This window comes from Trachinotus anak, unplaced genomic scaffold (assembly GCF_046630095.1).
Source record: "Trachinotus anak isolate AG129_WGS33_773 ecotype Australia unplaced genomic scaffold, CSIRO_AGI_Tana_v1 ptg000018l, whole genome shotgun sequence".
Classification (NCBI taxonomy): Eukaryota; Metazoa; Chordata; class Actinopteri; order Carangiformes; family Carangidae; genus Trachinotus; species Trachinotus anak.
In genome coordinates this window covers 19,725,513-19,740,812 of record NW_027273869.1, presented here as the reverse complement: position 1 = coordinate 19,740,812, position 15,300 = coordinate 19,725,513, and the positions used below count along the sequence as shown (strand labels likewise).

Here is a 15,300-nt window from a genome sequence, read left to right as displayed (position 1 = left end):
CCAGCTTGAAAGAGGAAAAGGAAAAAATGGCGGCGGGGGGGAGCTGCCTGTCTTCATTCACGGCCGCATCCAGGATTTAAATACCGATGTTTCTGCCTCACCACTCATCAGTCTGTCTTCAGATCAACCTGAACCAGTCACCATGAGCGGAAGAGGAAAAGGAGGCAAAGGACTCGGGAAAGGAGGCGCCAAGCGCCACCGGAAAGTTCTCCGTGACAACATCCAGGGCATCACCAAGCCCGCCATCCGCCGCCTGGCTCGCCGCGGCGGAGTCAAACGTATCTCCGGCCTCATCTACGAGGAGACCCGCGGTGTCCTCAAGGTGTTCCTGGAGAACGTCATCCGTGACGCCGTCACCTACACCGAGCACGCCAAGAGGAAGACGGTGACCGCCATGGATGTGGTCTATGCCCTGAAGAGGCAGGGCCGCACCCTGTACGGCTTCGGAGGCTGAGCCTGTCCCGCGTCCCCACAACACAACGGCTCTTTTAAGAGCCACACAACCCGTCTGCAGAGCAATAACCCTTGTTATTGTTAACTAATGTAGGAAATGCTGCTTATAAAATCTAACAAGTCAGTATATTCATATGAATGCATAGTAACAGCTGATATTTATATAAACACAGCTTGTCTGTGTGTGTATGTATGTGTATATATATATATATATAACTACTTATCTAATCATGAGATCATTAGATTTTTATAATTCTGCTCACTGCTCTTGACCCAAACTGGTGTTATTAAGTTAAATTTACCTGTTCCTGTAATTTTCCCTCCCTGTTGAATCAATGATTGTGGGATGAAAGAGGCTCTTTGTATTGTACTACAGTTCAATATCTCATATAAAAGAAGTTTTATTGCATTCTTAGTATTATATTTGTCAGTTTGTGGAAACTGGTTGAACATTATATATATATAAATATATATAACCCTAAGAAATAAAGGTACCCTTACACTCTTGCATAGTTCTCACGTACTCTTTACTGTCCTCTATTTATCTGCGTGTAGCTCTGAATATTATTTATTGCTCTTCATCTGACGGCTGCCTCTGGGTTATGGCTCCTACATCATAAGGTGCAATGTAAATTAAAGATTAAATCAGCAGTTTGGGACCTTTTGGACACTTACAAAAAAGTACAAGAAATAATAAAGAAATTTTGTGAGTCTTTGGAGGTTGAGCCTTTGTTATTAAACCACCGAGAATAACAGATATACAGACAGTCAGAGTAAAGCCAGTGGTGCAGTATTTTATGATTTTATAGTTGACACCGTATTATTGTATGTTTGAGCTGATATAAATACTACACTGTATGTATTACACCATAAACACTGTATAAACGTTATGAAAACTAATCCTGGTTCATTTGCCATAACACTGGGAACCACTGAGGCAACTTTCTGCAACTGCTGAGGACAAGAGAGCGAGTCCACTGGACCGAACACTTGAGTTTATTGGTGTTTTCTGTACAGTTAAATATGTAACTATATTAATGTGTAACATCACTAATCACAGAGAGTTCGAGTTATATTTTATCTTCCTGTAGTGGCAAATGACTCAGAAAATGAAATACTGATGATGTGTATTGATTCTAAGTGATTGAGTTTTGAAGCGGAGCTGAGGACACTGTGCTGCTCCAGAGGCAGTGGGTGGCTCTTAAAAGAGCCTTTGGTGCGGGCGGTGTGAGCAGAGCCGTTCACTTGGAGCTGGTGTACTTGGTGACGGCCTTGGTGCCCTCGGACACGGCGTGCTTGGCCAGCTCCCCGGGCAGCAGCAGGCGCACGGCGGTCTGGATCTCCCTGGAGGTGATGGTGGAGCGCTTGTTGTAGTGAGCCAGGCGGGAGGCCTCGCCGGCGATGCGCTCGAAGATGTCGCTGACGAAGGAGTTCATGATGCTCATGGCCTTGGAGGAGATGCCGGTGTCGGGGTGGACCTGCTTCAGCACCTTGTACACGTAGATGGCGTAGCTCTCCTTCCTGGTCTTTCTCCTCTTCTTCCCGCCCTTGCCGGCGGTCTTAGCCACGGCTTTCTTGGAGCCCTTCTTGGGCGCTTGCTTTGCTGGTTCAGGCATAGTAACAGATTCACTTTGCTCAAGCAAATGTGTGGAGAACAAGCGGCGGCTGCTCCTCTTCTACACACCATATGCAAATTGCACTGCGCTGTCCCCGCTCTGCCATTGGCTGATTGTTAACGCGTCAGAGAGTCGCTGTACACGGAAGTGTCCCAGCAGCACATGGAGGAGGAAGTTGAGGGAGATGAGGTTCAGCCTCAGTTTATCGGGACACAGAAGATGATGTGTTTATGAAGCTTTAGTGGAGGTTTTATTTATTAATTCATTTATTTATATTATTATATTTTTTTTATTCTCTTGAAGTCCATTAAAGTTTTGTTTTCATTGAACAACATTTGGCTTTATGACATCAGTCTTATTTCATGAACATCTTTCATATTTTCAGTTTTTAATAAGATGATTTTTATCAACAAAACAAGGTAAAGTTTATCTATTAAAAGTGTTTAAATGTTGACTAGTGAACACATTTTGGTCAATCTTATCTTTTTTTTCTACATTGAATTTAATCCTAACTTCAACTAAACTTATCACTACAGCAAATTTCTATTTCATTTACACAGAAATGTTTCAGGGCAGCAGGACTCAAAGGGCCAGAAGCTGTGTCAGCTGATCTGTGTTAATTTAACAGAAAACTGATTGAATGTATTTGCATCACCAAAGCAAAGTATCAGCTGCCTTATGGTTGATACTGTGGGTGCTGCTTTGTTTTCTTGTTTTGAGGCTCTGTCTGTGTCAGAATCTACTTTTAAGGTCTTTATTATGTGAAATATCCCATAATGAATATGTGCAATCAAATAACCACAGACAACACCCCGGCCCCCATTTCTCAAACTTGTAAGAATGAATGTAGGTCAACCCTACATCTGTATACAGTTTATTTAGGGGGATGCTATTCTGCTATATCTAATAATATATTATTTCTATTATTAATATTTTATATGAAGTTAAAACTTATTTGTTTTTTTAAATCCGAAAAGTAATTAACGTGAAATAAACAACAAAATATTATGTTGTAAGATTTTCAGCTGTTGAAGAAAAGGTACATTAGAGAAATCACATCATGAGAATTTAGTTCCACACTGACAAGTGGAGACAGAGAAGCTGTTTATTATGATCCAATATAAATGATTATTATGATTTAGCAGTGTAATAAATACGGTCTGGTCCCTGGCCACAGCTTGAGAGACACCTATGTGTAAGTTAATGGCATCATCTAGTGGTGAAACAATGAAATACAACCTTGTACAAATTCTCCTCAGTCAACAGCAAACAGCCACGTTTGAGTTAGTTTCAGTTTATTTCATAAGTCTTCTGCATATATTATTAACATTTTAACAAACAGGATTCTTTCTGTTAAAAACACAGTGTAACATTGACGGGATGAGGTTTAACATGTGATACACTTAAACCACTTATACACAGAGAACGTCAGAAAGTTTTGGCTTCTTCAGACCAATTTGGCAGCGTTGTTTTGGGGAACGGTGTCAGTAAAGGTACTTGACGGACGGAGGCAGCTTCACGGATGATTCACACTCACAGGCAGCAAAGTCTAGTGACTCCACACAGAAGGGGAACTACCTCCACTACCGTTGGCAGAACACAACATCATAGGGCTGTATTCAGTCAAAACCATGCAGTAAAAAATTTATTCATCAAATTAAAAAAAGAAAAAAAAATCTAAACACTTTGTAGGTATGCCTACAAACAGTTGCTTTTCAAGAAATGTTGAAAAATGCTGCAAAATGCTGCAAGATGTGGATTTGATTGAAGCAAATTTGTGGATCATGAGCGACAGTTTGTGCCTCCAAGGGTTTTTCTTTTTCAAAGAAAATAAAAGAAAATGCTGCTCTTGATATTAAAAGAAAACGTAAATCAAACTCCCAAACAGGTTTTGTCATTTCTGAGATACTTCAAGACTCTTCGGTACAAAAAAATCTTCCATAAAATGTTTGTTAAGCAGATTTTTAAACCAAACAAAGACGGAAACTCACAGTGACATTTTCCTCACTCCTGCTGAGCAGCACGTCATCACAAGTTCTGTCAGAATCATTTTATTTTCTTCCATATTGTCATATAAAAATAATGTGTCAATGTTTATTTTCACTTCATGTGAGATGAGATAATGATCTGTAAGATAAAACCACAAACTTTTGTGTAACTGCTGTAACTTCCAATATTTAAACATGGAGATCTCCCCCCTCTCCACGACGCTGCTCTCAAGTCCTTTCCAAACGACATTAGCACGTTTAACACGTCAACAAACTCACGTAGTCACCATCTTTGTTTGGGCCAATGAACAGAGATGCATCTTAGAAAACAGGTCAAAATAAATCTGCTTTACTGAACATGAGACAATATTCCCTGAAAGGCACAAACTGAATCAAGTCAACCACTGAAGCATTGAACTGAAATCTATTCGCCTGATCAGCCTGTAAGATAAATATCTGTGTGTGTGTGTGTGTGTGTGTGAGGTATATGGAGAGTTAATGGAGGATGTTTGTAGGACTTGAGGGGTAAGGCTGGACATCTCCAATCTACACAGCACAGGGAGAGCAGCTTGGTGGATAATTCAATTCATTTCAATTTTATTTGTGTAGCGCCAAATCATAATCTACATAATCTCAAGGCTCTTTACAGGGTCAGGTCAAGACCTTACTTTGTTAAAGAGAAAAACCAACAGTTCCCACAACGAGCAAGCGCTTGGCGACAGGGGGGAGGAAAAACTCCCTTTAACAGGAAAAAACCTCCAACAGAACCGGGCTCAGGGTGGGGGGGTCTGCCTCGACCGGTTGGGTTTAGGAGGAGATAAAAAAAAAAGGGGTGGGTGGGGGGGCAGGAACAGCTGTGTAGGTAATGGTGTTATCAATAATAATGACAGGTAACAGTGGTTAATAGTAAAGATGAGTAGTGGTGGATCTGGATCCTGCTGCTCCAGAGGCAGAGAGACCTGCAGAATGAGGACAGAGAGAGGGAGAGAGAGAGAGAGAGAGAGAGAGAGAGAGCCCAGTGCATCATGGGAATCCCCCAGCAGTCTAGCTCTATAGCTATAAGTCTGTGAATATTCTCATTTGTCCAGGTCATAGTATCTCAAAGGAGTTTTAAATCAAAAGCAACTGGACTTGGTTATTTGTCTAGGAAGACGTTTCACCTCTCATCCAAGAGGCTTCATCAGTTCTTTCTCGCACCTGACCAGGCTGGGACTGGTCCAACTATCTGGTGTGGAGACCCAGGTATTTAACCTGTGGGAGGGGTTTCACAAGGCTGATGATTTAACTTTGTGCTCCATGTGCCAATGACAGTCGTTACAGTGACTGTCTGGGTGGAGAGTTGGTTTCCACTTCGTTAGAGCCCTATTGTGTTATAACGACAGTCGTTGGAGTCACATGCCACTTGTGAACAGTTGTTTCTCTTAGAGGTTAAATTGTTGAATCTCCTGGGAAGGGATGAAAGGGCAGCAGTGTAAATTGGAGCTAGGTGGTGTCTGAGGCCTCCTCCCCTGTTGAGGGATGGTTTCTCTACTTTCACATAGATGGCTTCTTTCACTCCTCTTTCGAACCACCTGTCCTCTCTGTCCAGGATGTGAACCTTGCTGTCCTCAAAGGAGCGGGCTTTCTCCTTGAGATGTAAGTGGACAGCAGAGTCCAAACCTGAGGAGTTAGCTCTCCTGTGTTGGGCCATGCGTTTATGCACTGGTTGTTTTGTTTCTCCAATGTAGAGGTCTTTGCATTCCTCACTGCATTGCACTGCATACACCAGGTTGCTTTTTTGGGTGTGTGGTGTTCTGGCCTTGGGGTGTACCAGTCTGTCTGAGTGTGTTGCTGGGTTTGAAATACACAGGGATACAGTGTTTGTTGAAGATCCTCCTGAGTTTTTCTGATATCCCAGACACATATGGGATGACTATGTTGTTTCTCTTGTTTGGTTTTTCTTCCTCAACCATTTTGCTACTTTTCTTTCTGGAAGCAGAAGCAGTTTTCACAAAGGTCCAGTTGGGGTAACCACAAGTTGTGAGGGCGCCTCTCAGGTGCTTGTGTTCTGCCCTTTGGGCCTGTGAGCTGGTGGGTACGTTATCAGCTCTGTGTTGCAGGGTTCTGATAACACCAAGCTTGTGTTCCAGAGGGTGGTGTGAGTCGAAAAGTAGATATTGGTCTGTGTGTGTGGGTTTTCTGTATACCCCAACGTGGAGGCTCCTGTCCTTTTTCATATGGACGTCACAATCTAGGAAGGGCAGACTATTGTCCTTGACATCCTCTCTGGTGAACTTGATGTTTTTGTCCACTGAGTTAATGTGTTTGGTAAAAGCTTGCACCTCTTTGGTTTTGATTTTAACCCATGTGTCGTCCACATATCTGAACCAGTGGCTCGGTGTATAGCAGCATAACTAAGGGATGGGTCAGGACATACCTGAGCCAACCCTAACTATCAGCTTTACTAAACAGGACAGTTTTAAGCCTGATCTTAAAGGTAGAGAGGGGGTCTGCCTCCCGAACCCACACTGGGAGCTGGTTCCACAGGAGAGGAGCCTGATAGCTGAAGGCTCTGCCCCCCATTCTACTCTTACAAACTCTGGGAACCACAAGTTGACCTGCATTTAGAGAGCGAAGTGTCCTATTGGGAAAATAGGGAAGTATAAGCTCTCCAAGGTACGATGGTGCCTGACCATTAATGGCTTTGTAGGTGAGGAGGAGGATTTTAAATTCTATCCTGGATTTTACAGGGAGCCAATGCAGAGAAGCTAACACAGGAGAGATGTGATCTCATTTCCTAGTTCCTGTCAGTACTCGTGCTGCCGCATTCTGGATCAATTGGAGGCTTTTTACTGAATTTTTGGGACATCCTGACAATAAAGAGTTACAGTAGTCTTGTCTAGTCTCCAGTCTTGAGGTAACAAATGCATGAACTAGCTTTTCAGCTTCCTTTAGACATAGAATGGGTCTGATTTTAGCAATATTGCGCAGGTGGAAGAAGGCTGTCCTAGAGACTTGCTTTATATGTGAAGTAAAGGACAAGTCCTGGTCAAAAATGACACCAAGGTTTCTGACTGTAGCACTGGAGGCCAAGGTGATGTCATCCAGAGTCAGTATATTATCACATAGTGTATCTCTGAGGTGTTTTGGGCCAATTACAATAACTTCAGTGGTCATCCAGGTTTTTATGTCCTTAAGACACACCTGAAGCTTGGCTACCTGGTTAGTCTCACCTGGCTTCATGGATAAGTACAGCTGGGTGTCATCTGCGTAACAATGGAAATTTATCTGGTGCCTCCTAATAATGTTTCCTAGAGGAAGCATATATAGACTGAAGAGCATTGGTCCTAGCACCGAACCTTGTGGAACTCCATGACTAACTTCTGTGATGATAGAGGAGTCATTGTTAACATGAACAAACTGGAGTCTATCTGACAGATATGACTTAAACCAGCTTAGTGCGGTTCCTTTGATGCCGACCATATGTTCTAGTCTCTGTAATAAAATCTTATGATCAATGGTGTCAAATGCGGCACTAAGATCTAGTAGGACAAGTACAGAGACAAGTCCATTGTCTGAAGCTATGAGGAGATCATTGGTAACCTTAACCAGAGCTGTTTCTGTGCTATGATGGACTCTAAAACCTGACTGAAAATCTTCAAACAAACCATTTCTGTGCAAATAATCACAGAACTGGTTTGCATAGGATTCACATAACACAATTCACAACCGCAGAAAACTGAATTGAAACAAAACTGGAATTACTGTAAATTCTCAAATACTGCCCTTTATTTCAAACATGAATAATGAAATAATGAATAATTATTATTCCTACAAGTTAAAGTTAGCACTCATCCAAAAAGTTGAACCAGTTTAACACAGTCATCTTAACAGCAGAGTTGTGTCCAGACCAGCTGATTGTAAACTAATTGATCCAAATACAAGCAAAGCAAATTGGCCAGTTACTGTTTTCAAAGCTTCCAACCAGTTGTCAGTGACCAGCTGCTGCAAACAGTGAGTTACAGACATGAAGTGAAAGTTTAGTTGTGTTTAATTAGAAGCTCGTGCAGAGTTTCAGCTTTATTTCTCTATAGTAGAGAATAAAGTGAGACTGAAAATGAAATATGGATGATGTGTATTGATTCTAAGTGATTGAGTTTGAAGCGGAGCTGAGGACACTGTGCTGCTCCAGAGGCAGTGGGTGGCTCTTAAAAGAGCCTTTGGTGCGGGCGGTGTGAGCAGAGCCGTTCACTTGGAGCTGGTGTACTTGGTGACGGCCTTGGTGCCCTCGGACACGGCGTGCTTGGCCAGCTCCCCGGGCAGCAGCAGGCGCACGGCGGTCTGGATCTCCCTGGAGGTGATGGTGGAGCGCTTGTTGTAGTGAGCCAGGCGGGAGGCCTCGCCGGCGATGCGCTCGAAGATGTCGCTGACGAAGGAGTTCATGATGCTCATGGCCTTGGAGGAGATGCCGGTGTCGGGGTGGACCTGCTTCAGCACCTTGTACACGTAGATGGCGTAGCTCTCCTTCCTGGTCTTTCTCCTCTTCTTCCCGCCCTTGCCGGCGGTCTTAGCCACGGCTTTCTTGGAGCCCTTCTTGGGCGCTTGCTTTGCTGGTTCAGGCATAGTAACAGATTCACTTTGCTCAAGCAAATGTGTGGAGAACAAGCGGCGGCTGCTCCTCTTCTACACACCATATGCAAATCGTACCGAGCTGTCCCCGCTCTGCCATTGGCTGATTGTTAACGCGTCAGAGAGTCGCTGTACACGGAAGTGTCCCAGCAGCACATGGAGGAGGAAGTTGAGGGAGATGAGGTTCAGCCTCAGTTTATCGGGACACAGAAGATGATGTGTTTATGAAGCTTTAGTGGAGGTTTTATTTATTAATTCATTTATTTATATTATTATATTTTTTTTATTCTCTTGAAGTCCATTAAAGTTTTGTTTTCATTGAACAACATTTGGCTTTATGACATCAGTCTTATTTCATGAACATCTTTCATATTTTCAGTTTAATCATGTTATCGGTACAGAAAACGTAGCAGCTTTTATCCTGCCACTCTGATATTATTAACATCTCAGTTTCAGTTTATTTGACATGCACATCACCTAAAGAGCCTGTAGACACTGTAAATAATAATAATTTAAAAAAAAACATGGCTTCACATGTAAAAGTACACATCCGCACAGGTAAGAACAGGACTGAGGCTGGGACATACAGAGCCTGTTTGCTGAAGAAGCAGTGCAGTGGCTTCAGGCTGTAAGACAGAGGGTGGATCTTGTCCTCGGTACCTGGAGGACAGGTGCTATATGATCAAATTTATAAGAGCTTGTGATGACTTTTGCCAGCGCACGTTGGACCAAACATCTGTCTGCTGTCATTGGTCGGCCAGTGAAGAGCATTAGAGCAGTGAGGACTTTTTAAACTGGATAAAATCACACATTGTGTTCACATGAAGGCAGATGTTGTGATGCACTGATACGTGGGTCAGGCAACAGATGTAGAAACCTGTTCTCTAGTGCCACACATTTTAGTTGTGAACAAGAAAATATTCATCAACAAAACAGTGTAAAATGATTCATTAATGAAATAATACACATGTATGTAACCTGTGTGAGAGTCGACTACACTGTGATGCTGAAGGAGACGAGGCGGAGGTCGGATGGGCCCAGTTTAACCTCCGTCTGCCACTAAAACTGATGCTTTAACTCAAGACGACAAGATGTTTCTCATGAATCAGTAAATGGGATCTTGTGTAAAACAAACTTGTGTCAAAAAGGAAATATGATCATGCAAGTAATCCAAGAGAGGAGTAAGGTTTTTAACATGCACAATTTACTTTTTTACACATCGATACTGGTACAAAGTACTATTCTATGCTATGCTGGTGTTTATAATGTTGTTTTTACTTTATATGATCCTTATCCTTATTATAGAAAGGTGGTGATTTATGTATTTTTAAATAATTCATATTTCAACCTTTATGTTATTGTCTATACTCATCTCTGCAACATGTTCACATGTGATTTTAAACTTTCACTTCTTTCTTAACTGTTCTTAACCAGGCATCTTGTTTCTCTCCCCCACTGTGTGATAAACATTTGTTTTTTGTTAATATTTATTCAGTCACTTACCTGCAGTGAGTCCTGAAGTTCTCATATTTTGTTAGAGGTTAACTTTGTATAACATTACAGGTTAACTGAACATGAGCGGACTTCCCGCCCTGAGAGGAGGTCGGTTTGAATTTCAAATTTCTTTGTCCAATGAACAATCGGTTACATCACGTGTATAAAATCGACCAATCAGCGTTAGCGACGGTCCGGGGTCGGCTATAAAAGAGACTCTGCCGCGGACTCTTTCATGTTCATTTTCTGATAAACGAACTACTGTTAAAATGGCAAGAACCAAGCAGACCGCCCGTAAGTCCACCGGAGGCAAAGCCCCCAGGAAGCAGCTGGCCACCAAGGCTGCCCGCAAGAGCGCCCCGGCCACCGGCGGCGTGAAGAAGCCTCACCGCTACAGGCCCGGTACCGTGGCCCTCAGGGAGATCCGCCGCTACCAGAAGTCCACCGAGCTGCTGATCCGCAAGCTGCCCTTCCAGCGCCTGGTCCGGGAGATCGCCCAGGACTTCAAGACCGACCTGCGCTTCCAGAGCTCCGCCGTCATGGCCCTGCAGGAGGCCAGCGAGGCCTACCTGGTCGGCCTGTTCGAGGACACCAACCTGTGCGCCATCCACGCCAAGAGGGTCACCATCATGCCCAAAGACATCCAGCTGGCCCGCCGCATCCGGGGGGAGAGGGCGTAGAGCGACCCGGCCCGGCTCACACACACCACAACGGCTCTTTTAAGAGCCACACACACGTCTGCTAAGAGTATTTTCCTATCGATTATTGAACATCGATACACGTTATTTATAACGGATCATTAACACTTCAAGCCGCTGCTGCAGCTGCTTTGTTTGTCCACTAATTCAACCAACCTGTAGATATCCCCTGTTGTGGTGGGAGTTTATATCTAATCACCAAACTATATATTATATATATACACACAAGGTACAAACTAGTTAGACTACTTCACGATCAATACTATCAATATCTCCTTTATTCTCTATGCTTCGCCCAGTGGCTCTAACTTCAGGGCCGATCAGTGATGAGAATGAAATTAAATCAGCGTTGACAACATCTGTAAGAATAAATATTAATGATTTTACAAACGACTCATATCAACAACTATTTAATGTTATTGCTATTGATGTTGGTAGTTTTATTTCCAGTAAAACATCTACGTTAGTGATTGAGTCATAATAAGGATTATTATGGATTATGTGTATGTATTTTTTTTTTTATTAAATAGGGATTTTTTTTTTTAAAGAAAAATGATCAAAATTTATTTAGTTGTGTTCAGAAGGTCATTGTTGAGGATGTGATGAAGTTTTGCTTTGATCAGAAAAAATGAGAGGTATTTTTCACACATCTAAACTTGAACACAATAGGAGCGTCACATGTGTCTTTCTATGTTATGTTGGGTTTTTTCTTAACATCTTTTATATTTCATGTAAAGCACTTTAAACTGCTTTATCGCTGGAAAGTACAAATAAACTTGCCTCAGTTTGCCTTCTGTGAAATGAGATGGGAGGACGCTGCACTGTCAGCAGATGCACAGCCGTTGATTCTCCCTTAGACTTAGATTCATATTTTGTAATAACATTAATGTTTAAACTCACCAGTAAACTGTCATCAGCTGGCACAGGACAGAGCCTCACACTCTTCATATCTGATTGAAATCAAAGATCAAATTCTTGCTCCTCACAGCTGCTTTAATCATTTTTGAAACCTCAGATTCTTGTAGTTTATGACAGGAGACATCTGAAGAGAGAGGGGTCAGGGGTCAGGGGTCAGGATCAGTACAAGAATATACTGCATGTCTGAGTTTATGTTCTCACATTTCACATGTTCTGTGTGTTGATGTTTAAGTGTCAGATGTTCTGACATTTGATGGGACACTTAAGATGCAGTAAAGAGTTTGTCTCAGTGTGATCTCTACAGTGATGTTGGTTTTATTTACTTACACCTCAGTATTAACAGCCACAGTAAAAACAACTGAAACAGCTGCGTGATGATTTTCATATTGGACCATAACAAGGGTTATTGCTCTGCAGACGGGTTGTGTGGCTCTTAAAAGAGCCGTTGTGTTGTGGGGACGCGGGACAGGCTCAGCCTCCGAAGCCGTACAGGGTGCGGCCCTGCCTCTTCAGGGCATAGACCACATCCATGGCGGTCACCGTCTTCCTCTTAGCGTGCTCGGTGTAGGTGACGGCGTCACGGATGACATTCTCCAGGAACACCTTGAGGACACCGCGGGTCTCCTCGTAGATGAGGCCGGAGATACGTTTGACTCCGCCGCGGCGAGCCAGGCGGCGGATGGCGGGCTTGGTGATGCCCTGGATGTTGTCACGGAGAACTTTCCGGTGGCGCTTGGCGCCTCCTTTCCCGAGTCCTTTGCCTCCTTTTCCTCTTCCGCTCATGGTGACTGGTTCAGGTTGATCTGAAGACAAACTGATGAGTGGTGAGGCAGAAACATCGGTATTTAAATCCTGGATGCGGCCGTGAATGAAGACAGGCAGCTCCCCCCCGCCCGCCATTTTTTCCTTTTCCTCTTTCAAGCTGGAGCCTGTGAGCCGCTGCATTTCCGGGTAAAAACGCTTCAAAATAAAAGTGAAACGTTGACCCTCACAATCCTGCTGACCTCAAACATTTACTGGACACCAACATGGACTTTATCTAATTATCAAATACTGGGACTTAATGTTTCACTTAGTTTAGTTCAGTGCAACTGAATAATGTAATGGGTTAAAATATTTTTCAGTTTGTTCATATATTTTTATATTTTCAGTTTTTTTCATCTTAAAATACAGGAACAAAACACACGCTTCCTGCCTAGAGCTGATTCACCAGTGAGAAGAGCTTGGATGAAAGACACAAAGCTTAATTCTGTTCAATCAATATTACATCATTGATATTTTGTAATTTTAACAGTTAACATCTTCAACTCAGCAGGAAACGATCAACCACCACAAGAGCCACTCAGTTTTCATTGTTAAAACCCAAAAGATCAAAAACACATCATTTGCTCCTTTAATTACTTCATAAACCAACAACACTGATGTTGTTGACCGATTATGTAGAACAAAGATCAATAGTTATTTAGCACCATGTGACGATCTTCATTTTATTTTGGTTCAAGTGTTTCTTCAGATACAAAGTTCAGAGACAATCACCCTGAAAACATCTCAGAAATAAGTTTGACTCTATAGACTTGACACATGGATATAATAAAATATAATTCTGTCAATATATATGTATAAGTATTTTATTTTAGCAGTTCCACAGCTTAACATAGCTACTGTGTATTAAAAGTAGGCTCATGAAATATGTACCGGATTATTATTAGTGTTAGTAGTTGAGGAACCAGCACTTAGAGTGGGAGTGGGTGGCTCTTAAAAGAGCCGTTTGTGTAGTTGTGGGCAGAGGAAGTTACTTCTTGGCGGGCTTCTCGGTCTTCTTGGGCAGCAGCACGGCCTGGATGTTGGGCAGCACGCCGCCCTGAGCGATGGTGACTCCGCCGAGCAGCTTGTTGAGCTCCTCGTCGTTGCGGACGGCCAGCTGCAGGTGGCGGGGGATGATCCTGGTCTTCTTGTTGTCGCGGGCGGCGTTTCCGGCCAGCTCCAGGATCTCGGCGGTCAGGTACTCCAGCACCGCCGCCAGGTAGACGGGGGCACCGGCACCGACGCGCTCGGCGTAGTTGCCTTTCCTCAGCAGCCTGTGGACACGGCCGACGGGGAACTGCAGGCCGGCCCGGGAGGAGCGAGTCTTGGCCTTGGCTCTCGCCTTTCCTCCGGTCTTTCCACGTCCAGACATGTTTACAATATCTTACTTCGTCAAAATGAAGTGAAACGTTGTCTTTGTGTCGGATCCGTCCTTATATCGCCACTAGCGGCTTCTATCTTGTCGTTCATTGGTCAGGTGGAACTTAGGCGTCATCGTCCAATCAGAAATGATTACGTAAAGCCGCTGTAGCGATTACGCGGCTTCCGCCCTGGAGTGAATGCGATTTACAAAATAAGACGTTTCAGAAATATAGTTGGGTAGTTGACAAAAACGCAGCAAAATGTTTGATTTTGAAGAAATTCTTAAATGAATATAAGATGTTAGAGAAAAATTCACGGAGTCACTCATTCTGTCAGTTCTTTTATTAGAACATTTTCACTAAACAACACCATAATGTGTGATCTAGTGTGAGATAAAAAATGTGAAAAAAATAATAATTTAACAACATATATACAAAAAGCATGAAAGAGATTTGTCTTCACTGTTCTTCATTCATTCTTCATTTTCCCCATGACTTGTCTTTCTTCAATTATGAGAGTAAAACTTGTCTGTTATCCTTTCAAAATTGCTGCAAATTATACCAGTTTAAGATGAGTGATGATTATATCTCTTCTAATGCTCAATACTATGCTGTTTATAAGAACTATGTTTTGGTTCTTTTATGTGTCACACCATAGGACATTAGGCAACACTAAAGGACAGAAATGATAATAGCATTAAAGAGAAAGTGAAACGTTAATGTACACACACTCATTTGTCTCCCCCAATTCTTTGTCTCACAAAAGTTAGGTATCATATTTTATTCTTATTTTCATAACATTTTATAACACTAGCCTACAAATTTTATGCAAATTATTTTAATTAATGTGAATTTTCCATTTAAAAAAAACTGAAAATTGTCAGAAAGGAATAAAAAGGAAAACTAATCTTTAATTCAGTTATTTAAAAACCTTCTTAAAGGGACCTTGTTCTCAGGTGTGACAGTACAGGTGTCACTGCAGTGGACTTAATCATACAGTTTAACATTCAGTTTAATTAAAAAATTATATTTCAAAGATGCCACACCATCAAAACTTAACACTTTAAATGGTTTGAAAAAAAAGGTTACAGACACTTTCACTTCCACTGCAAACAAACCGGGGGAAGACCCACACAGTGTCACGAGCAGCCGCCCCATAAGCAGCGGTGGACAGGAGTACATTTACTTGAGCACTGTACTTCAGTATATCTTTCCACTAAACGTATGACTTTCACTCTACTACACTTAACTCAAGTAGAAATTTGACTGAACAACTCTCACTTGTGTTGTAGTCATATTAAACCAGGAGAATCTATACTTTGACTCAAGTAATAGAGTTATGCACTTTGTCCACCTCTGC

The 15,300-nt window shown here is 42.5% G+C and overlaps 6 protein-coding genes across 6 annotated transcripts; 2 read left to right on the top strand and 4 right to left on the bottom strand.

Annotated features, from left to right (window-relative positions):
* Window positions 1-101: 101 nt before the first annotated feature.
* On the top strand, window positions 102-503 carry LOC139635383 (histone H4). Its single transcript, XM_071502656.1, has one exon. The coding sequence runs from the start codon at window positions 143-145 to the stop codon at window positions 452-454; it is 312 nt and encodes a 103-aa protein (XP_071358757.1). The 5' UTR covers window positions 102-142; the 3' UTR covers window positions 455-503.
* A 1,141-nt stretch (window positions 504-1,644) lies between these two features.
* Window positions 1,645-2,114, bottom strand: LOC139635384 (histone H2B 1/2-like). Its single transcript, XM_071502658.1, has one exon. It carries the CDS (start codon window positions 2,067-2,069, stop codon window positions 1,695-1,697), a length of 375 nt encoding a protein of 124 aa, XP_071358759.1. The 5' UTR covers window positions 2,070-2,114; the 3' UTR covers window positions 1,645-1,694.
* Window positions 2,115-8,234: 6,120 nt separating this feature from the next.
* Window positions 8,235-8,697, bottom strand: LOC139635067 (histone H2B 1/2-like). The gene has a single exon (XM_071502012.1). The coding sequence runs from the start codon at window positions 8,657-8,659 to the stop codon at window positions 8,285-8,287; it is 375 nt and encodes a 124-aa protein (XP_071358113.1). The 5' UTR covers window positions 8,660-8,697; the 3' UTR covers window positions 8,235-8,284.
* A 1,696-nt stretch (window positions 8,698-10,393) lies between these two features.
* On the top strand, window positions 10,394-10,902 carry LOC139635065 (histone H3). The gene has a single exon (XM_071502009.1). It carries the CDS (start codon window positions 10,429-10,431, stop codon window positions 10,837-10,839), a length of 411 nt encoding a protein of 136 aa, XP_071358110.1. The 5' UTR covers window positions 10,394-10,428; the 3' UTR covers window positions 10,840-10,902.
* A 1,329-nt stretch (window positions 10,903-12,231) lies between these two features.
* On the bottom strand, window positions 12,232-12,690 carry LOC139635064 (histone H4-like). The gene has a single exon (XM_071502008.1). The coding sequence runs from the start codon at window positions 12,673-12,675 to the stop codon at window positions 12,247-12,249; it is 429 nt and encodes a 142-aa protein (XP_071358109.1). The 5' UTR covers window positions 12,676-12,690; the 3' UTR covers window positions 12,232-12,246.
* An 846-nt stretch (window positions 12,691-13,536) lies between these two features.
* LOC139635066 (histone H2A-like) lies at window positions 13,537-14,001 on the bottom strand. The gene has a single exon (XM_071502010.1). It carries the CDS (start codon window positions 13,949-13,951, stop codon window positions 13,568-13,570), a length of 384 nt encoding a protein of 127 aa, XP_071358111.1. The 5' UTR covers window positions 13,952-14,001; the 3' UTR covers window positions 13,537-13,567.
* Between the last annotated feature and the right edge of the window lie 1,299 nt (window positions 14,002-15,300).